Raw genomic sequence first — 24,597 nt, 5'->3', positions numbered from 1 at the left:
TAAAGTTATTAAATTTTAAGATTTACATGGTTGAGGTACAGCAATCCCAAGTTTTTTTCCTTGAAGTATAGAGTGCCCTATTGAGCCCACTTTTTCTATACCTATAAGGTATTCAACTCTTCTTTCAAGGATTTAAATTTTATCAAAACCTTTGCACAGTACGCAGGTGTTTGACTTCATGTAAAATAATAATGGATTATTTATTGTCTTTTTAATGAATATTTAATATGCCATTATAAAAGTGAATACTGAAGCTCAGAAGACAACAACCAGAAGTTGGAAGGAGTTGTTACAAACCTTTTAAGACAACATCAGGTGCTAGTTATTTATTTGTAAAGTTTCTACTGTTCTTCTGAACCACAATACACTTTCTAAACTGGCTTATTGAAAGTTAGCTGAATAATTTTACTTTCAGTTTCATAATTCTCTGGTACAGATTGATGTTCTTACTCTACATAAATTTCAGATGGTCACAGGTTCCATTTCAAACTGAACTATTAAACAATGATTTAATAAATTCCTGAGATTCGTGTATTTCAGGAAAAAAAAAAACGCAATACAACTACTTAAGACAACAAATGTATTTTGGTGACAGCACAGCCTAATATTGACTTGATTGTAGAATTGCACCAAAATAAGCATAACAAGGGAGTTCAGAAAAATAGATATATACTTTAATCCAACTGCAATCAGTTATCTTGGAGCTGGTTTTAGGTAATTGCTGGTGTATATCATCTAGATATTACAGTATTTGAATTCAGCCACTAGAAGAAAGAAGTTAAAATAGCTTTTCAGTTGGGGAAATTTCCCTGACTGTACTGTTTATAATTAATAGAGAATCAGGTCACTCATGGACTTGTTTTGGGAAGGGTAAGGAGAGTCAGATAAATCCATTTTCTCTTCTATTTTTTTTAATTGTTCCCTTGTGCAATAGAAAGAGACATATAGCTGTTCAAAGGATCCACAGCTGTGTTCTCTCATTCCCCAGAGTCAGCAAACTCTCGTGGAAAAGTTAGAGAGAGGAGCTTTTGACTAGCATTGCAAACAGAAATCAGTCATGTATCACCAATGGCATCAATAATGGACCGCTCTCTCCATTTTATCCCTTATACGTTCTCTTCCCTGTGCATACGGAATTATGCTGCAGTCTCAAGAGATGGAGTGGGAAAACCTCCCAGAAAGAATGGACAAGTACATTCTATAAATGTCATGCAAAATGCAAATGAACCAAGCATGTCTATCACCAAACAAATGTTGCATACGAAATCCCTCCAATTCTTCCAAAGGTCATTTTCTTTACTGCTAAAATTCACACGCACACACATAAATAAATAAATGAAATTATGGGCTGATCTTTCTGCAAGGTTCTTGTGGTAAGAATTTATGAGCTTCAAATAAGAACTGTTACACAGGTGCCCAAAATCCTTTTAATGTGTCTCCTTAGGATAGCCATGTGCTACATATGCATGTAACTCTTTTTTGTTGTTATTTGTTTTTGGCATTCAGACTCCATACATAAAGGAGAATATTTGTAGCTCAGGGTTGAAATGAGGGGTCCTTGGTGCCCTGTGAGCTTGGTTATTTTCTTTCAGTGTATCATCTGCACTGATAATGTTACCTAGTTTGGGTAATGAAATGTCTGCAAAAAAACAACCAAGCTCAGAGAGCACCAAGGGCCCTTCAGACTTGATCTACACTACATTTATGTGTATAAATGTAAATTTTACATCCCACATGTCAACTGACAATTTTTCAATCACGCCCCTCTGTTTCAAAGCATAAAAAAACAACAGGTTGTATGGTACTAAAGAAAGACAAACTGTGAAGCTCCCTTTCTCTAACTTTTTAAGGTTTTTTTTTTCCTCCTTAAAATTTGAAAAAACAACGTGTTAGGCTGAGACAGTCTGCCTGGAGCAATATGTTACAGCTGAGCAATAAAACTCTTAAAACATGGCTTATAATGGAAATCCTGTTAGAGACTTAATTAAAGTAGGCGCCACAAGAGCACAACCACTTAGACAGCAAATGGATTTTGCTGAAAATACCGGGCATCTACTGACCCATCTGCCAGAAATGCTTCCCTTTTTATTGAATTCAACTGAACTCTTCAGTTCAGTTCTACCAAACTAGATCTCTTATTATCTTGAATGGGAAACATTTGACACCTATAAGAAACCATGAGCAGTACTACCTTTTAAGTGTTTTAAGGGTAAAAACTGAGTGTAAGTGCAAATTAAAAAAAAAAAAAAATCAATTCCAGCAAAATGCAGATGCTCTCAACTACACTGCCAAGTTTATTCATTTGGATTTTTGAGCAGGAAAGGCTATTTCTAACACACACTGCAATTCCCAGTAACTTTCTATTGCTTCTGTTTCCACTTGCTCCATGGGAATCATGGGAATCATCCCCATCAGTTCTGTTATACCTCTTAAATCATATTTGTTCTTCTGTACGTGGAGCTCAACCTCATCTTGTTTTATTTCTCCTATGATGGCCATTAGTGTATAGACAATAAAGACCATGAAGTTAATTCTTTCTGATTTGTCCTTTGGTGGTTTAAGAATCCTTATTTCAGTAACTCTCTCATTTTTTACAACACGCTGCACACCTATTTATCTGAGGTTCTTCCTTCTAGGTCTTCATTGTTATCTCCTCAAAGGATTCAGGATAAAGCCCTCCTTATCAATCTTAGCCTGCTTAGGGCAAACACATTTTTACCTGTTCTTCTGACGAACAGCCATCTTGTGCCAGCAACTCCTCATTTGCATACCTCGGACTATAGTCCTGGAAACTATCAATGCTACATTTCTATAGCCAGTAACTAACTTACAGTGTTTTTTCTTTTCTGGTTTTCTTCCATAGACTAGATAGATAAGACATCAGCACTCCTGGGTTTGACATCTCCTTCTAGATGTGCAATATCTATACTGATATGGCTGTATTCTTTACAGTATCATTTGCCCCTATATATGTGTCAGAACAAAGAGATAACTGTTAATGGACTTACTAAGTATTGGAAATTGTTCTGTCACATCCTTATTCAGAGACCACACTTCACAAGCTAGTGAGCTTTGTCTATATTAATTTATTATATTTATGTGTCGCCCATCTTGCCAGAGGCGATTTTGGATGGCTTACCAACATTAAACCAGTATAATTTAAAATAATAAATAAAAACAACAATAAATACTGTTAAAAGACTGGGAGGAGGCACACAGGGAGAGTTGGGGTCTTTTCTAATTCAATAGCCACCTCTAGAATGATGCATTCCTCTTGGGGTCCCAGGGCATGTGGTGGAGCCAGGTCTTCAGGTCCTTGGGGTACGATGGACCAGTAACTCTCTCTTAGCCCAACTTAGATCATAGGCTTTTGTTCTAGGAATAAAATGAAGGGAGATTTCTATATAAGCTGCGTAGAGCTCCTGAAGATGGGATATAAAGCTAACAAACACATTTTTATGAGCCCTGAATTCATCTAAGGAAAGTATTATTTTTGAAAATGACAATTATTCTTATGGTGCTGTGAATATTTTGCTCTCTTTTTTTTCATTAAAACAAAGCACAATTTACAACAATGATATAAAAAATAATTCTAGTTTAAGATTAGTTCTTTCCTATACAGTGGACTAAAGCACTGTTATTAACAGATTAACATCTGCTGCTTTCAATTACTGCAAGTTCAAATCTCACCAGGCTCAAGGTTGACTCAGCCTTCCATCCTTTCAAAGGTAGGTGAAATGAGGACCCAGATTGTGGGGGCAATAAGCTGACTTTGTATAATTATACAAAAGTACGAAGGCTATTTCTTAACGCATTGTAAGCCGCCCTGAGTCTCCGGAGAAGGGCGGCATATAAAGCAAAAAAAAAAAAAAAAAAAGGATTTTGTATGTCTATGTGAAAAAATAAAAATAACCTTTTCCTGCCATGTGTTTTGAGAAAGGTAGGAAAAAAGTTACAGAAATATAATGCCTTGATTTGAAGGTAAAAATTAAAGCATACAGATGAAATTGCAAGGTTAAGCTAGACATCCTTCAGCATTCTCCAGCCAGGAAAGCAGTTGTTGAGATTTATGGGAAGTAAAACCCAGGTATCAGAAGAATACCTAGGATGGAAAAAGACTGGCATACAGAATGGGACAACTTGCCATGGCCAACTTGTTGCAATCAACTTGCCATGGGACAACTTGCTGTTGCCAATTCACTGCAAGACAATTCAACAAATACAGAAATTAAATTAATTTCTAGAGATCGATGGCCAGTAATAATACAATAAAAAGTCAATTAAGAAATACAAGAGTTACAATCATTTTGATGAAAACATGATTACTACTAATAAAAGTAACTGAATGAAATGATTAGTACAGCATTGAATTGTTCTCAGCGAATTGTCCTGTGGTGAGTTAGTCAGGGAGAGTTGGCCATGGCAAGTTGTCCTAGATCCACTAGCACAGACCATCATCTTAGGAAACAACTTAACTCAAAAGCCAATATAGTATTATTCAATAGTTTTTGTTGTATGACACCAAGAATCACTTTTTTTTTTGACATGGGTGACTATAAATTTGACAAATAAATAAATAAATAAATAATATAGTTAGAAAAAATGACAGAAAAAGAACCCTGCCTTGAAATATAGTATATCTGGTATATAGTCTTACACTTCTGTTTTCTAGATATTTTAATATCAGCATATTTAATAATCACATATAGTAGATGAAAAAGTAAAAATGTCTTTCTTGTTATTAAATAATTTATGCTGAAGTACTATGTGATTAAGCCTTCAATGGATACAATGTAAACTTTAATAGATGTATTGAAATATTTAAAAGATCCTTCTGACCTACTTCCAAACTCACTCTTTCACCCCTCCAATGATACTTCAAATTATATCATAACCATTTATTTAAACGTTGCTCTTTCTTATAACAATGACACTTTGTTAGAATATAAATAAATTATATTTATATTATTAGCAATCACTTTCTAGTAGTGTATTGGAATAATGTTCAGTATTAATGCTATGAGAAAAAAAATCCATGTAACAAGACCTTATACATTCATATTTCTTTGATATAATTTATACTTGATCAATCTGCTGTACCAGGAAACATTTCCTTTCAACATATATTCTTTTTATAAAATAAAAGATAAGATCTTATTATGCTTTTTTGAAGCTTTCTTCCCATTGAAAAACCTTCAAGGGAAATAGTATATAAAGATTTTGAACTAATAAATTAGTTACACCAAATGAAATTGCTAAGATTCTTTTCTAAAAGGAGCAAAGGAACACACGATGCAACAACATAAGAATGGCATTTTTTTCCTTCAAAGAACAGAGGGAAGTTGAGTCAGATACATTTAGTTCAGGAACGAAACACTACATGATTTTTTTTTCTTCAAAAGAAGAATACCTAGGGCAACTTAATTGAGAATAACCATTCAAAAACATGCAGAGATTGTAGAGATTAAGTTATCTATAGCTAAAGAAGACTCGTTCATATTTGCTCGGCACTCCTCCAGCTCACAATTCTTCCATTTGTCTATCCACCTATTTCCCCCCCCCCCGCCCCCCCTTGGCCTGGTTATCTATCTACCTGTGTGTATGGATATTGTTTATGTTTGTGTTGCCTAATTTTATTAGCTTTTTAAAGAATTCCCAACGATGTTAATAGAGAATAATTCTGAACTTAAAAACTAGTCTTTTCCCTCGTATCTTGAATTCTCAAGTAGCTGTAGCATTTCAGAACTTGTTCATATGAATGGATATTCCAGGGTTAACAAGACAGGGTTACTTTACCCAGTGCAATAATGACATAATCAAGAAAGGAAAATATAGACCGGGCTTAAAGATACCCAGTTGAAGAATGATACTCTACAGCTGAAATAAAAATTGAAAAGTAATCTGAAACAACAAAAGACACAATTATGATTCATATAGTGGGTCATGAAAGCTCCATTATTTTCACCTTGCAGGCAATCTTAATTGCTATAGAAATACTGAATTTTTAGAACGAAATGAAAAATAAAAAACTCTCAATGCTTTTTATTGGAAACTGTACAAGCAATAAAATGGATGTTTAGTTTGTGATTAATTGATAGTGTCACTAAAGGTTAAAAAAACCACAATAGTTATATAAGGGTATTAGAAATAAATACAGTTATCCTTGCATAATATTTGCATTACATAATTAAATATAGAACTGTAACTGTTTACTGTTGTAACAACATGGCATACTTTCCATTTTATTTTTTTTGGTTTTATTTTTCACATTTAAACATACACATATATGTATATTAACTCATTTTACATATATATATGTATTTGTCCTATATATATATAGTGTTTACCGAGACACCTGGTCTACCCCAACACGTGGGAGCGGGCATTCTGCTCCCTTTCGCCTTTCAGCCCCAATTCAGGAGCCCTCAAGCAGTCGCATTCATGACAAACCATTTTATACCAAATATATATTTTGCTGATAAAGGGAGCAGAATGTCTCCCCCCACATGTTGGGGTAGACTAGGTGTCTCGGTAAACACTTAATCTTTCCCTTGGCTCAAGCTGATGAAGGGAGCAGAACTTGTGGTTCAGTGGTTAATACAACTGCCTAACATGCAGGCAGCCCAAGTTCGAATCCAAGTAAGGGTGTGGCTGGCTGATGAGAGCTAAAAAGCTTGAAATAGATCTATACTAGTCTCCCTTTATTTCTTTATCAGCAATATATATGTATGTATGTATGTATGTATGTTTTCTGAGGTTTTCGCGGGTCAGTCTTTGGTTATTCGGGTTTTCTCCCGCGTAAAATTGGAAGTGTCTTGGCTAGACACTTCCAATTTTACGCGGGAGAAAACCCGAATAACCAAAGACCTACACACACACACACACACACACACACACACACACACACACAAACACGATATATGCATCTTTGTGGCTTTTTTCTTTTTCTGTCATTATTTTTAAAGCAATAAAAAGGACTTTAAATTCTATAAACTAGTTCAGAAATAACTTTAAATGTTCCCACATTTTTACATAATAGGCAAAACCTCTGTTCATTAAATATCCGTCAGGCGATTTTAAATTTACAAAAGAAGACTGTTTGGATAGAAAGACATTCTTTTAATCTAGTGAAGTCTGGACCTTCTGTGTTTATGAGTGGGAGATCTTTTTATAATGAACATGAAAGAACAATGCTTACATAAGAAGTCAATCCAGAATCAAATAAATAATAAACGAGGAAGATCAGACAGATAATGGTATAAAACTTTACACTTTTTAAAGTTCAAAGGTCTAATTTCTTTTTAAGAGGTCTAATTTCCCCTTAAGAGGCTGTAACAAACACATAATTAATATTGCAGAAAAGCAGTTGAGGGAAGAAAACCAACAACAAATGCCTTCTTTTAATGTATTTGGACAATAAGACCCACACAGTATTCTGTAAATGCAGTCCTCTCCCTCTGTGCTGGTATTCCCACAAATTAAAAAGAATTTATTGTTACTGTAGTTCCCCCTTTTCCCAAGACAAAATGGCTAAAGCATGCCGAAAGCTAAAATTAGAACTCAAAAATAAAACAGTGGCTAAATCAAAGCTAAAGCTCTAGTTGGGATTTTGTTAACAATAAGCAAAAGAAAGGAAGAAGTTGTCGAGCAAGGGCAGAACAAATGCTTTTTTTATCTTTGTCCTCCAGATGTCTGGAAAATTTCTCACAAAGGCTCCTTAGATGGTCTTCCAGCCTGTCCTTACCCAGAAGAGTACAAGTCACTTTGAAAAGGGCACTGGACCGCATCTGTGATGCAATGAGTGGACAAATAGCAATGTTTTGCTGCCCTTATTACCATGGCACAAGCTCAAATACGGGGTAGTCATATTGGTCCTCATTTTATGCCAAGAGCTTCTAGACATCTCTTGGTTTGCTTCATTTCCTGGCGTGCCTAAGGAAAGCAAAGAGTTCCCTTAGGTTCACAGGCTAGGAGACACCTTTCAAGTACAATTTTGCCCAAGGCTATTACTACCTCCCCATTCCAGCAAGTTAGTTCTTGGCAGAACTGACTATTACCAACTTGGGAAACTTCTCAAGCACTTCCGGAAACCAGGTGCTGTCATTAAGCACGGGGGGTGGTGGATTGACTCAACAGACGCCCTTCTCTGAAAGGTCTGTAGAGTGATCTGACCATGACAAGGGACAGATAGTCTCTCAAGCTTTAAATCACATTGCAGTGGCCCTGACACAAAACTTGATCTGATGTGTGGCCTCCAAAATGTGTTGAACCCTATATGATCTGGGACAAATGTTGACCACTGTGATATCCTGAGATGCCTCCACACCCTATGCCAAGGCAGGTAGGCAAGCTGAAGTCCCTGAGAACAATCAGCATTGAGAACTCCACTAATCCTTAGAGACCAACCTTAGCTAAAAGGCCTCACATCTACTCATCCTCAAGAGAGTGTCCCCTGGATGTTAGTAGAGCCTCCCAGATGGTAACTGCCAAATTATAGGCTGCTACAACATATTTAGCAACCTTCAGATCCCCAGATTATATACTGATAAAGATTTGACTAGAAGGGTATCTATGGTTTACAAGCTATAACAGCTGAATTTACACACTAAGACAAAACCAACCTACCTTATGGCTTGGCCTGATACACAATCCAACCATTATCTTCCTCCTGTCCAAAAGTGCTCCCAACCTACTCTATGTTCTATAATAATATATTTCTCATCTCTGGGTTTTAGAAATCCACATTTTTGCCTGGCTATTATTATTTTTTTTTTACTGAATTGATGTAGAGAATAATATTGAATAAAAACTTGTAAATAATTTCATATTTGACTTTCTTAAAATAAATAAAACAAGCTCTCTCATTTTCTATTTTGTTAAAACGATATACTGTATAACTAGCCATGATGCAAATAACTAAAACACTTGCTACGTTCCCAGATCTATTTATTTTATTTATTTAGTTAGTTTGTCAAACATGTACAAGAAAACAGGTATAAGTATAAACATGGACATGAAGACAGGAAATGAGTACGAATAAATAGGGAGAGTAGGTCAGGGATGATAGGCACGATGGTACGCTTATGCACACCTTACAGACCTCTTAGGAATGGGGCGAGGTCCATGGTAGAAAGTTTAAGGTTAAAGTTTTGGGGGTTTGAGGATGTAACAACAGAGTCAGGTAGTGCATTCAAGGCATTGACCACTCTGTTGCTGAAGTCGTATTTTCTGCAATCGAATTTGGAGTGGTTTACCTTGAATTTGTATCTATTATTTGCCCGTGTATTATTGCGGTTGAAGCTGAAGTAGTCACTGACAGGTAGGATGTTGTAGCAGACAATTTTGTGTACTACGCTTAGGTCAGACCGTAGGTAGTTCTAGGTTGTCCAAGTCCAAAATTTCAAGCCTGGTGGCATAAGATATTCTATTGTGAGCAGAGGAGTGGAGTACTCTTTTTGTGAAATAGCTATGGACTCGCTCAATTGTATTAATGTCCAATATACAGTGCGGATACCAGGCAGACAACCTCTATTCGATAATTGGTCTGGCAAAGGTTTTGTATGCCCTAGTTTGCAGTACAATGTTACCAGAGAAGAAGCTTCGCAAAATTAGGTTAATAATTCTTAATGCCTTTTTGGCAATGATGTTACAGTGAGCTCTGGGGCTTAGATAGTTTGAGATGAGTATTCTTAGGTCCTTGACAGAGTGAGGGTCATCTATGAGGTCGTATCCGTCCAGCTTGTATTTGGTATTCTGATTTTTGTTGCCAATGTGTAAGACAGAGCATTTGTTGGTTGAGATTTGAAGTTGCCAATTATTCAACCATTTTGACACATAGACAAGGTCGCTTTGTAGGGCAGCAGTATTGTTGGTGATGTTAAATAGTTTTACGTCATCAGCGAAGAGGATGCAGCTGTTTATAATATGATCGCAAAGGTCAATTATGTAAATTAGAAAGAGAGTGGGTCCTAAAACGCTGCCTTGGGGGACACCACTATTAACTGGTGCATGGTTTGATAGGGGACTCCTTATTTTGACTACTTGTTGCCTGTTTGACAGGGAGACAGCTAGCCACTTGTGTAGGGATCTGGAAATGCTGTAAGAGCTTAGTTTTAACAGTAGTTTGTTTTGTACTACTGAGTCAAAGGCTTTGCATAGGTCTATGTAAATTGTGTCTATTGCTTTACCCTGATCAAGGTAAAGGTCTATCTCCCTTTAACAGGTGGCTTGTGGCAGATCATATTTAGAGGTGCAGGTGCAGTATTTTCTTTAAAAATTGTATATGACAAAAGTATCACATGAGCTAAAACCACAGCAACCGGTGCAAAGAATGCCTCCCCCCCCAATTCCAACACTAATGAGTTAAACAAAAAAAAAAATGCCATACTGTTTAATGTATTTTGTTGTCCAAAAACTGTGTTTTGCAAATGCTCCTAAATGTTGAGAGGTGACATATTCCAAAAGAAAATTGTAGAAATACTCGCTCATGTTGAAACTGCAACAAGAAATAATGTATTTCAGTCGATGCTAATGAATGGAAATACACCAAAAGGAGAATTCTTGCAGAAGAAAAAAAAAGGTGCCTCAAATGGATAGATATGATTCATCATTTTAGTTGCAGTAGCATTAATTCTTAGCTACTTACAACATATTCTGTAAGGAGCCACTGCTGAAAAAATATATTGGAGTTAGGAGAACGATAAATTCGAATAAGTAAAAATAGTTGTACAGAAGTTGCAAAATGGATCAGCCAGGTTGATAATTGCTGCAACATCTGGAATAAAACAATCATCTAGTTTTTAATATTAGTTAACCTAATTTGCATACAAAATATTGATTGAACAATTTGCTGACTGAACTCTGGAAAGTCATTGTTCAAATGGTATCAAAGGTGAGGAACTTGCAGGTGTTATTACAACACCTGGATTTCCAGCTGTTATGGCTCCTAGACCCCTCAGTTGGTTACACTGATTGAAGTTGCTGGAAGGGGCATTGATCCTACCTGAGACGCTCCATCTTGGCATGGGAATGGGTTAACTCCATCTGTCTTTAGCAGGACTGAGTCTGCAATTTGTTAAACCACACTACTTCCTGTTGCCTCCCAGTTTTTGATGACAGTATCGATGCAGACTGACGTGTAAATCTGTGAATAAAACACAAACATTCCTCCCTGATCCCCCATGATTGGACACCAAACCGGATGGGGCTGACTGCTGTTTCCAACGTGCCAAGAAGGAATGTCTCAGGTAGGACCAATGCCTCTTCTCCATAACGATTGGAAACAGCAGTCAGGAATGGGACATACTAAAGCTGGCTGTCCTATTGGGAGGGTGTCGTCCGGTCCTGTTCTCCCTGCCCCGTGATGACTCTCTGAAGTACCCGCCTGTCAAAAGCCACCTCTGCCGAGGCGTAAGTTTAGAGCTTATAGTGGGGGATAAATGTGGATGGGGATGCCCAAGTAGCAGCCCGGCATACCTCCTCTAGGGAGCCTTGTGTAGCCCAAGCGGCTGAGGTGGCCACACTCCGGGTAGAATGGGCTGTGATGTGTCTAGGGACTGGCAAGGCATGTGACTCACAAGCCATAGCGATGCACGGTCTAATCCATCTTCCCAAGGTAGATGATGTGACCTTGCACCCCAAAGTGGCAGGTTGGAAGGATATTTTTTTTAAAAAATCTATTTTTATTTTTATTTTTTTTACTAAACAAACATCATTCCTTCTGTGTGCCATCTTGGTGTTTCTTCAGTAACTTCTTCTTTTTAATTACTCCTCCTATCTTCATTTCTTCCCTTATAATTTCCATTTCTCTATTACAATATTTCCCCCCAAATACAATACATTTAATATAATATTCTCCTATTTCGTTATCAAAATCTTTATCTATTTCTCTTTTCTATCCAATCATAAAATTTTCCCCATATCTTAAAATATTCCGTATCTTTTCTCTCTTTAATCATCAAGGTTAAATCTATTCATTTCTACACAGTCTAATTTTTTTTTAATTACTTCCCCTTCCAACGGGATTTTTTTCTACTTTCCATTTTTGTGAAAATACTATCCTCGTTACAGTTATTATATGAATAATCAAATATACATTTTCTTTACTAATTTTCTCTGGTAGGATATCCAGTAGGAACAGCGCCGGTTTTAAATAAATTCCGCCCTTACCCCTGGAAGATCCTGGTTGAAGCCCAGCCAGGTAGAGGTCTTGGCCTTGTGGAGCAATAATTTGAACATCTGAGGCCGAAATAACCCGAGGAAGGCTGGCTGGTCCAGCAGAAGGCCTTCATCGTCAGACAAGTCATAATCTCATTGCATCTCTTCACTTGAGAGAGAAGCCTGATTGGAGGGTGGGTGGCAATAGTCCAGATGTTGCTCATAATCCTGGGCCCTGGGAAAATCAGAGACCACTGACTCTACCCTTCATTGTAGGCCTCTGCAATGCCTCGCCTTATGGCTTCAGAGATTAAGGCCCCCATAGAAGCCGGAATCTGAGCCTCAATATTCTCCCCTGAGCCTGTGGCCATCGGGGTAAAGGTCGCCTCAGCAGATGAGGTCCCGTTTTACAGGCTGTTCCCAAATAACTTCAGGCTCTGGTGCAGCGCCAAACAGCAAATCCCTGTGGCAGGGAGCTCAAGGGCCAGCTCCATGGCTCCATCCAGAGACCAAGCTGCAGATGATGTCCCTTTTAGGGGCTCATCCTGCTGTGGGAGGATTGAGGGTGCAGCAAGGGAGGAAGCCTGGTCCAAAGTCTGGATCTCTTGGCTTCTTTTTCCGCTTCTTGTTGAGCCTTCTTAATATCTCTCTCTATGGCCTTGTGCCTTCTCTCTTCAGCCTTGGAAGGCTGCCTGTGAGTTTTACTGGAGGATTTATGAACCCTTGGTTTAAAAGGCATAGGCTCTGAAGGCCCTCCTCATGCTCCCCTTCTGAGCGCATGTGTGCTGGGCTTCCCGCTATGTGGGTTTTGCGTCCTGATCTGGCGGACACCATTTTGAATCTAGGAAAGCAGACCGGCCTAAAAGGCCTTGCTGCTAATGCAGCCTCCCAAGCGTTGGATGGTTTCCCCGATCCCACTTTACTCACCGTCCACCTGACTGCGATCGACAATCCCCAGCTGTGGTTCTCTAGGGCCAGCGGTTCGGAGCCAGGCTCATGAGCACTGCCCTGTGCTGGAGGGAACGAGGTGCAAAACACGGGGGGCTGATTGCCTCATCCCACTGGTTCGCAAGCTGTAGGCTCCCCAGCGAGCTTGTAATTAACACAGAATTGATCATTGTGCTCAAGCCTTGTGCTGCGGATCGAGGCTTGTGCGCGCTGCCCTCACCTCCACTGCAATCCCACAGCTTGATCGCCCAGCTGATGAAAGGGTTCTCAGAGAAACCCCTGGGTCAGTGGTTCAGAGTGATGCTCGTGAGCGCTGCCCAGATGGATCTGCCAGCTGACAATCCTCTGCCACCTCTGTGGCCCTCAGCGATTGCAGGCAAAAAGCTCTACACGCTGGAATGCAAAAGAAGTTAAATCCAATTCTCCTAACAGTTGGAAAGAGGTAATCAGGAAGGATTAGCTTGAAAAAACACATCTTGTCCTAACTAGACTGAGTCTAAAGCTCAGGAAAGCTCAGGTAAAGGAAGAGGCGTAGTTTAACAAATTGCACTCAATCCAGCTAAAGACAGACGGAGTTAACCCATTCCTGACTGCTGTTTCCAACTAATATGGAGAAAAGATAATTCAGCAACACTTTGGAGGACCAATTATTCTGCTTTCTTGCAGTATTCTGAGCTGTATGGACTAGCATAGGTCATATTCAAATGGATGGAGAAGCCTATGAAATAATGATAATCTCTAATAATAGTTTCTCCATGGATAGCAAAAATAGAACCGGGTATAAAATAAAAAGCAAAGTGAAAACAATAGAAAAGAAAAGCAAAAATGCTAAAGATGTTAGCAACTATCTTAAGAGGGAGGTTAGAAACATGTGACAGCTAGATATATTCTTATAATCCCTCCTTCTTCAATCTGGTGCAAACTGGATACACTGAACTAAAACTCCTACATTCTCAGATAGGCTGGCCAATAGCTAGCAGCAAATATAGAAAGCTTAGGTTGGAAAAATTTAGCTTAAAAGGAACCAGTCAAATTCTTAGAAAATTTTAAGTAATGTAATTTGGCTGCTGCTAATAATGATACAGGTTGAATCATTTACCAGATATTAACAAGATTTTGGACAATTATGATTTATGACAACTTCTATATAGATTTTAGTTTTGTAGAGTGGCATTCTTCTGTTAGTTACTCTATTATTTATTAACTTCATTTATATCTACAGGAATCGGATAATTCTCAAGAACACTTTACAACCTAGAAATTATAGAAATGTATACCAATTATGCATTGATAATAGTACATAACATGAAGAAAAAATTAAGCTATGCTACAATCTATGTGTTTGTTCTTAAAAGATACCTCACTCAAATAAATAGAAATTCTTTTTAAGTATACATGTACACAAACAAGCTACACATTACTTAATAATTAAAGCTACTTCCAATACTTTTTGTTTTTTTAAAAAGAGTTTTGTAATTGTTTGGATTAAAATGATACATTATGTTATGACTACATACTAAATAAACTACAAAAGCTATTTAAACAATAGGATTTTGATTTCCGTTATTTGAAAAGTCGTAAGAATTTACTCAGCAATTTCTAAATCAGTAACTGGCAAAAATACAGCTACTGGGATCAATTTTAAAGGTCTAAGTGAAAGGAAACTATAAACAATTGGCTACAAATGTAATTACACTTGGTTGGAACCCACTGAAATCAATACTATTTTGTTAGCATCATTAATTACTTTCTATGAATCTCTTCTAAATCTGTATTCAATTCTTTTCAATAAGGACAATTCCATATAACACCACTTCAACTTCTCAAGCTTGAATTTTCACTCATGTTGACCTCTGAATGAACCAATCAATGCTCTCCCTCAAGTTGATAAATAAAAAGCCTGAGTACAATTAGTGCCCTGCCCAACCTATTGTCAGTGAAAAGTAAGTAGAAACAAACAAATCCTTTCATATAAAAATAAACAAACAAATCCTTCCATATAAAAAAGTAAATTAATTAAACTATCCATTATTTTTCAGTATGCATTGTGTGCATTCATCTCAGCATCTGTAATGAGATATTTAACTAAACAATTATTCCTTTATTGAATGTCCTATGGACAATTGTGAAGGTTTCTTGTGGAAAGATTCATGACACCTTTTCTCACCAACTATAATCATGGTTGAAGGCTGCACTTGCAGCCAACATGGAACAATATTTTTTACCTGGAATGCATGCTTTTTAGTGATTAAGACATGGAGCTCATTGGAAGGACACTTGTGGATTTCTATGTCACAACTCTTTCTATTCCAGTTCACTTTAAGAACAAACTTTTTAAAATCTCAGCAGCCTGGCACTTTTCACATTTGTTGGTATCCTGAGAAACAGAAGCAGGAAACTGACAGAACTGTTGTCCGCCCATATTAAGCCAGGATTCCTTTTAAAGATTCAGCCAATGGGAGACACAAAACTCCTCTAACATAGAAATGGACTCAAGCAACCTCAATACAGCTTCACCATTGTAAAAAGAAGGATTTGGGTTACTTTGAATGAAAAAACCCACATATGTTTTTCAATTCATGCTAAATCCTGATGTAGAAGGGACCTAAAATTCTGTTGTTAGGTGTCATTACTTCCATGTTACATTTGGAAAAAAATACATTTAATAGTTAGGCTTTGTGCGTTATATCATATTTCTAGATAAATTACTGTATGCATTATAACTTTAGTGGTTATTGATGTGATGGAAGGCACACCTGGAGAAGCAGTAAGGAAGAAGGTTGGCTTTCTCAGAGATAGACCTCAGTTGGATGGGGCAGGGGGAGAACAGGTTTAATGTAGCCAGACCCTAGAAGCTCTCAGGATACAGTATATTTAGTAGGTTAGAAGGTTATAGCTTTAGTTTGGCAAGATTCTATCCATTAGATACAAGTAAATAAAGGATTGAACTTGATTGGGTCTCATTATCTCATCTCTGGACAAAGATCTGACAATCTACCTTTCCTCAAATAATTAGGAGCTGGCTTCAAGTTAATGCTATAATTATATACCCCACTTATAATTACCACAATACCCAGTTAAAACTATGGGAGTTAAGCCACTTGAGTCTTGACCTTCCATTGATTTCAATGGAATCTAAACATGAACCTAAATATATCAAACTTAATTTGAATTGAATCCAATGCATGTATAAATCTGTACATTAGGGAATGCACTGCGTTCTAAAACAAGGCTAGGAAACTATGGAAAGTAGCCTTAGCTTCATAAAAGAAGTATCATTTTCATCTCTATGTTGAAGGGATGCAGAAAGTTCTGACTCCAATTGGGGGAAAAAAATCACCTACACAAGATTGAGCAGCTATAGCAAAGAACTTATCAGCAGAACCACATACATTGCTGTACTTTTAGAAAAAGATATATAAATTAAATAAATAGTGAATCTGTAATGTAATTCAGAATCTTAGGAGGTACACTGAAAATTGATGAAATCAATAGGCTTATATATTAATGTGAATTATGACCTTCTTTCTCCTCCTTTGCATGTGAAGAATGTCAGAAGGCATCATTCAATGAAGATGTGAAACATGGATACTTTCTACGCTATAAAACTGTCCACGATAAATTCATATATACATACATACATACATACATACATCTTTAATTTATATGCCGCCCTTTTCCAGAGACTCAGGGCAGCTTACAATGCGTTAAGCAATAGCCTTCATACTTTTGTATATTTATACAAAGTCAGTTTATTGCCCCACCCCACAATCTGGGTCCTCATTTTACCTACCTTTGAAAGGATGGAAGGCTGAGTCAACCTTGAGCCTGGTGAGATTTGAACTTGCAGTAATTGCAAGCAGCAGATATTAATAACAGTGCTTTAGTCCACTTTAGTCCACTGTACTACCAAGACTCTTGGTACATTGAGAATATTTTAGGCATTTAATTCCTTATTTTTTTTCTCCATTAGCTTTTATCTTTACACATAACACATAACACACACACAATATGGTGTTGGTCCTGATTTCTTTTGTTATCTGATTGCTAGGAGTGGGCTGGAATACTGATCATCTTAATCAAGAACTTGATTTTTAAAAAAGTTTCACAACTATAAAAGAAATGATTCATGACTTGTACATTCAAAAAATAAAATTAGCTACTAACCAATTCTACTGATTGCTAAATAACTGACAATGTTAATCACCATTTTTATAACTATGTTGACAGCTCCTATAGTTATGAATGAAAATAGGAAATCTAATATTATGACAAAGGTCATAATGAAAACTGGCCTTCCTATTTTTACAAAGGGACCCAAATACGTCCATTGTTTTCTTTTCTGTCATGTAAAATGTCTCATTCTTTACAGTGGCACAATGGGGCATGATGCTACAGTATAGTGTTTTGAGGTTAAGAAAGTATTTCTGCTTCAAGGAAACAACTTATATTGTCATATGGTGCTGGTATCCAACATCCAATACTGGTAGTATAGCAGCCGTTACAGGTATTATAATGCTAGAATTCTTTCTAAAGTCTTTACATTTTGGATATTTTTGGTCACCAGCAAAAAGCTCATGACTGATTCAAACAGCCATGTTATTACGCACTATAATGAAATAATAAGCCTGATCTACAAAGTGCAATCTATTTATATTAAATCCATTTTAAGTTTTCCCTTGTGTGAATTTTTTTTTTAGTTGCAATTCCCAAAATAACAATATTTCTTTCAAATTCCTTACTCTTTCTTGCTATGGCAATTGGCAAAAAGGCTCACTCTAACTTATGTATTTTTTTTATCCATAGCCTGTTATTTATTTTTCAGTCTACCTTTTTCATCCATGGTCTCTAATTCATTTGGGCACCATGAGTAAAAAGCTGAAGTAGAAAAATAGAGAGTTAACATGTTTGATCTTTATGAAACAGATTCTAATTAATTGTGTATTTCTTATTGCCACTACAAAAAGATGGTCTTAACAAAAGATATTGCAATAAAACAAAACCACTCTCTCATCCTGTGCAAAAGACTGCATATAGCCTGGTTCCGTGTGCCAGCCGTGCGTGCGCACGTTGTTGCCTGCTGATGAAAGACAAACAAATAAATAAATGATGGATATGCAGGACACCATCCTGCTCAGGAGCTGTGAGAGGAGGGCCAGGAGCTCTGTCCGTTCCATCTGGATCCAACTCACCAAGGTCTTTAAGCTTGTCTGGCACTCCTGGGAGAGAGAGACCTCGCACAATATAATGTCTATGACTGCTCCCACTTGGAGCAATGGGTTTGTTGGAGTCAGATGACTCTTGTGGAAGTTGATTGAAAATCCATGGTCCTGGAGGACCCGGATGGTGACTTGCAGATCCTCCTTCGCCCGGAGACAAGAGGAGGACTGAATCAGTATATTGTCCAGGTAGCATTGGATGTGCATGGGGACTCGAGGGGGAGACCAAGCCTCACCATATTTAGGACCTAGGTGTCTGTCGTATTTGCCTCCCATTGATGGACAAAGAGGCTTAGGTGACCACCGATGGTAGGATTGGACCTGCAGTCATCTGGAGTGGCAAAACCTATGCCACGAAATGGCCGCTTGCCTTTGAATTGTTGCCAGTTTCGGAATCTGGGTTTGTCCGGTTATCTATACTGTCTACTGACATAGGCCCTCTGGGGTTGGGTGTCGAACCCCATGTCTGGAGGCCAAAGGGAGTGCCTCCAAAATTAGGGCAAGGGACAGCGGTTGACTCGCCTGCAGAGAGAAGGCAGGGCCTTTATCCTGTCCTTAAGTTTCACCCAAGATGGGGCCTCCCCAAACAGTGTGCTACCCTTGAAGGGAGCAGAGGCCAGCTTCCACTTGTATCTCGTGTCCGCCTGTCAGTGGCGAAGCCATAGCAGGTGGTGAACTGTGACTGAGGAGGCAATGGCCCTAGAGGCAAACATAGTGGCGTTTAGGGTGGCATCAGCGAGAATTTGGCAGCCGCCACCAGCTTGTTGATATACTGATGGGATCTGACATCATCAGGTGGAACACTCGCTTGAAGAGCAAAGAGGTTCTATTAAAAAAGGAGGTGGCAGTTGAGGCTTCGACCACCCAGGCAGCCGCCTGGTGTGCTCTACAAAGGATCAGTTCTGCCTTTTTATCCTCTGCTTTGAGGTTGTCAGCTGTGTCGGTGGGTAGTATGGTGGAGGACATTAGAGCCACAACCGGACCGTCCACTGCTTGTGGTTGCAGGGCCTCAGAGAGCTCTAGGGCCACATTGTAGAACTTTTTCTCACTCCCAGTTGGAGGAGGGTATGACCCTGGATTGGCCCATTGTCTCTGGACCACATCCAGGAACAGTTTTAGTGAGAGGCTTTCCTCACTTTCAATAGCTGGCTCTGAAAAGAGTGTGTCATTCGGGTGCATCAGGCCCAAAGTTGACTCTAGTGTCACTGTGTCAGCCCCTAAGTTGGCTGTTGTCTTTGCCTCGTGTAGCAGGGATTTAAAGAGGGCAGGGCAAAAAAGCCCTTCAAAGGGTGGAGGGTCTGGGCCCATCCCCTCATCCTCTGATGAGGCTAGATCCTTTTGATCTTCATCACCGGATAGTGAGTCCCTGCTCTGGATGGATGGAGCCTGAGAAGGTGGTCCTTGGAAGTCCATCCAGTCTCTTTGTGCCAAGGGTGCTAATTGTTGGGCCTGATAAAGGGGTATGTCAGAAGGCAGCGAGGAAGTCTTGCGTCCTTGCTGCAGGCTTGTAGCAATTCCCTGCACTATGGCCTGAGAAAAGAGCGTTCTCAATTGCTCAGACATTTCGAGCCCTTTATCTTCCCTTGGGTGGAGACCCGCTGCTGTGGGAGTAAATGTTGCCTCTTGCGCAGACTTTGACCTCTTAGGAGGGATTTGGCCACCTCTCTCTGCTGCAGGCAGATTAGATATCAGAGCAGAAAAAGCCTCATCCTTGTCTGATATTATCCTTAGAGGTTGAGAGGCTTGCTCTCTGGCGCCATCTGGTGATCAGGCTTGGTAACAGAGATTGTAATTGCCTTGCCTCATTGCAAGGTTCCAATGGCTGCATTTCAAAAGGGCGGATAGTGACAGTTTCTCCCCTGGGGGAGCTGCCAGTCCCTGGCGCTTTGCAGCTCTCTCTGCCATGGCCATCTCTCTTTCTATGGCCTTCTGGCATCCTTCTCTTCAGCCTTAGAGGTCTTTCTATTTGATAAGGCTTTTGCCCAAATTTGGCCTGCCGCTCATTTAACAGCCGTTTTTGTGCCTGAGGAGCCTTGCCTGCTCATTTGGGACTTGACAGGGAAACCCCTGTCTTCTCTGCTCATGCCCTGTGCCTCCTGGCTGGCTGTTGGCTCGGAAGCTGCCATTTGCCAGTCCCAGGCATCTGTTTTTGGAGGCAGGCTTGTTCTAAGAGAACTCTTCTGCCGTGGTTTGAATTGCACTGGTGCACTTTGCTGCTTTCAGTATGCCCGGACTGAGCCGGGCAGTGACTAAGTCCCCTCTACTGTGGCGCAGAACGGTGCCAGGGGCCTCAGCTCTGTTGCCTCTGAGCCAGTGTGAGATATACAGCCCCCTCCACTTAAGCTCGGGAATGGCAGGGACCTCGGCTGTTGTTTGAGCCAGTGAGGTGGCTTGGCGCCGGACCGGGAAGTCAGCAGCGCGAATCGCTTTGTAGCGAGTGCTGACGGGATTCTGTTTGTCAGACTGTTGCCTCATTTGAGAATCCAATGAATTTTTCAGTTATGTTGAAGCTGTTTCTGCTCAAGCGTCTCTGCTGGATGAAGACTGAGTCAAAACTGGGAGGACATACAGGCAAAGGAGGTGTGGCCAGAAGATTGATAGACTCAGTCTCCAGGCAGAAAGGCAAAGATAACCCATTCCTTGGATTCTCTATTCAGCACACTGGAGAATGGCCTGTTCCAAGCGGTTAATCCTAAATAAATGTCCAAAAGATTGGGAAAGAATTCTAGCATTATAATACTTATACTATTGCTACACTACCAGTGTGTTGGATACCAGCACCATATAGTATGGCAATATAAAGTTGGACTAAAATTCTAGATTGGTCATCAAAAGGCAACCTCATTTACAGATTATTGTAGTATGTTCTGAATCAAGTCTGAGATTTTGCTGTTTCATTACTTGAAACAAATCCACAAATTAAATAAAACAAAATATATTGTCAGATTTGATAAGTTCCAGATATAAAGCCTCATGTATAAAACTTACCATGATGACCCTGTCACCACAGAAGTCAAAGTGTGGCCTAAGCTCAAACGGTGTCATTGCTTAAATCTACAATGCAAGAATGGACCATATTATGTAATAAGTCAAACTTGATTTAAACATAATGAAATAAGAAGAGAACTGTCGAATAATTTATTACAATTCAGGCATGGAAACCTCTGTATCTCTTTTGTGTAATATCCTAATTAGATTTACCTAGGAATGACTCAATGCACCCTGGTACTGAACGGTCACTTGCATGATGTAGGAGGAGGTAGGAGTTTTATGTATGTATGTTCATGGCCTTCAGTTATATATAAAGTAATAAAGGTGGGATAAAAATCTAATACATAAATAACACATAAAGAAATGAAGCCGCTAGGGTGAAGAGAGTTCTAAGTTATTTTTTTAACGTATATGAGAAAGGGTGGCCGGTATTTTCTCTCAAGTTATTATTGGGTTTCAACTTTTGTGAAGTCTTGTTAGCACAGACAATGATGATATGATGATGATGATGATGATGATGTGCAATACAAGATATACAGAACGACAAATTCTCCAACTGGTCTAAATATTTCATACCCTACTGCTTGATACAGAAGATATTCTGCAATGCGTACCAGAGATGTTCTTGATTTAACTATCTCCAGGGAAGATCTGAAGCATTAAAAATCAAAGAACTGATCCATATTAAAATCCATTCATTATAATAAAAGGAAGAATATGAGTCGTAGCATTTTTAATACTCATATTCTTTCATATTACTTTGTACATGCGGATCTCTACTTTCATACCCAGAAACTCAATTTCTCTCTTTAACTGGAGCACATAATTTACAGTGTTCTATAGCTTTTATGAAAATAGTTTTAGCTCTGCTGCACGAACTGCTAACATCGGCATTGACAAAAAAGTGAAAAAAGAAAAAAGACTGCATCCCATAATGGTTTACAGCTATTAGATTTTTTTTAAAAAAATGCATTTATATATTATAATTTGATGTGTTGATAGTTTTTGAAGTACAGTCCGATGTAAACTTCAAAAGATAATGAATATTTCATTACTACGGAGCTGACAGAAAAAGTTCAAAATTAGGACACTGAGTCTATTTATAGACATTCAACCATATTTAAGGACTACAATCATATTCCCTGAATGGTTTGGAATGATTTTTTCCCATTTTACAGCACTTGAGGGTGTTAGCAAAAACTGCCTGCACATCAAGATCTTTCAAGGAGGCCAACCAACAAACCTCCATGGAGCTGAGATGTTTAAACCACCAGTTTCCCTAATGTCTTGCTTCCTTTGCCTCACAACTATTTTCAGTCTTCTGATTTCCAAAGTAAACAGTGTACACTTCTTCTCTTCAGCATCCTGAACGTTTCTTATTTTAATGCTTTATTTATTTCTCTCCACTGTGGGTGGGCTTGGTTTAAAACAATGCTGAATGAAGACCTACTTTGTGAAAATGAACGACAAAGACTTCAGAAGCAACTCATACAATAAACCTAGTTACACGTTGCTCAAGGCAGTATTTCAATATATAATGAAAACAGAATCCTCTCAAAAATACTTTTTGTATCATTGGTCAGGAGCGGAGAACCACAAAATCTTTTGTTCAATCCCATTTGGAAGACTACAAATTCCAGTCTTAATCTGAAGGGTGGAATCCATAGGCTTGAAACACTTCTAAAGAGTTAACCAGTGGTTAAACCTTACTATACCTGTTCAAAAATAAAAAAATACAGTGTTCATTCAATTTTAACTATCACTATGCACTGCATACTATGACATCTATTGATTCCCACGGCTTTTCTTTCTTTACATCTCAACATAGTCTTCTGCATACGGTAGCTTCACATTTTCACATCTACTTTAATTTATTTTTATTTGATTTATATAATCATTTATAGACAATCCATTTCTCAAAAAGCTTGAGGCAATTTTCATACATAGATAAAACCAGTTGCAAAACAACCTAATTACAGGTAGTCCTTGACTTACAACCACAACTGAGCCCAAAATTTATGTTGCTAAGTGAGACAGTTGTTAAGTGAATTTTGTACAGTGGTGGCAAACTTTTTACTTAGTGAGTGCCGAACAGGTCCGTGCTTTGCGTGCCATCCGTGCTAACATGCGGCTCTTCCCCCATGCGCTGCATGCGCAACTGCACCATCTGTGCATGCCCAGAGCTTTTGCCCAAGCCCCCACCACGTCCTGTGCGCATAAACACACCATCTATGCATATGCAGCTTTCGCACATGCACTGCATGTGCTGCATGCACAATCGCACCATCTACGCATGTGCACGGCTTTGTGCGACCCCCATGCGCTATGCACGCAAACACACCATCTGCACATGCACACAGCTTTCGTGCATGTGCTGTGCTGTGCGTGCAATTGCACCATCTGCGCATGTGCATGGTTTTCATGTGTTCAATGCGCACACATGAATGCCATCTGCACATATGTGCACTAGTACTCTCATGTGCATGCGCAAATGCGCGCTCATGCACAGGAGAGCTTTGAAGACCAGCTGGGTCCCCTGAATTGCGTACATGCGCACCGGAAGCTCGAACACTAGCTGGGCGTGTGCATATGTGCAGCTGCAGGTGAGTTGGGCGACAGCTCGTGTGCCCGGAAAAATGGTTCTGCGTGCCACTTCTGGCCCGAGTGCCATAGGTTCGCCATCACGGGCCTAGCTCCTCAGTTTATCCATCTGTTTATCCCATGCTTGGACTCTTCAAGCAGCGCATAGGAGAAAGAAAGTTGGACTTACCTAAACGTTCGTTCTATATGCGCTGCGGGAGAGTCCAAGCATGGGTTCAATTCCGTTTGATTGGCCAGAGACTGAGTTGTAATTTCTTTGGTCACGCCTTTTCCACCCGGCCGAGCTCCAGTTTTTCAATGAAGACATGGATCTGGAGAAGATGTAGCCAAGATGATGAAACTGGCCACTCCTGGACCCCGGACCTCTATGAAACCAGGGTGGGGTTGGACACTCCCACAGTGCACATAGAACGAACATTCAGGTAAGTCCAACATTCTTTCTCCTATGCGCTGCTTGGAGAGTCCAAGCATGGGATATACCCAAGCTAAATCTCCCTAGGGCAGGAAACAGACTGGTCCAGGGTCCCCTCAACCGGAAGAATCCTCTATAATACTTGTCTTCTGAATGCTGCCTCCACCGAGGCAAACATGTCCAATTTGTAGTTCCTGATAAATGGTGAAGGGGAAGCCCAAGTGGCTGCCTGCAAATCTCCTGAATTAAAGCTTGCGTAGCCCAAGTGGC

General features: G+C 39.2%; 2 protein-coding genes across 5 annotated transcripts in view; both read right to left on the bottom strand.

Annotated features, from left to right (window-relative positions):
- Nucleotides 1-24,597, bottom strand: part of RNLS (renalase, FAD dependent amine oxidase) — a 138,931-nt gene that overhangs the window by 75,779 nt on the left and 38,555 nt on the right. The gene's annotated exons all lie outside the window — the stretch shown is intronic.
- On the bottom strand, nucleotides 17,079-21,010 carry LOC148113153 (uncharacterized). The gene has a single exon (XM_087871766.1). It carries the CDS (start codon nucleotides 19,884-19,886, stop codon nucleotides 19,056-19,058), a length of 831 nt encoding a protein of 276 aa, XP_087727892.1. The 5' UTR covers nucleotides 19,887-21,010; the 3' UTR covers nucleotides 17,079-19,055.

This window comes from Pantherophis guttatus, chromosome 6 (genome assembly GCF_059756535.1).
Source record: "Pantherophis guttatus breed Tessera chromosome 6, ASM5975653v1, whole genome shotgun sequence".
NCBI classification, from domain to species: Eukaryota; Metazoa; Chordata; class Lepidosauria; order Squamata; family Colubridae; genus Pantherophis; species Pantherophis guttatus.
This window is presented reverse-complemented; position numbering and strand designations above follow the sequence as displayed.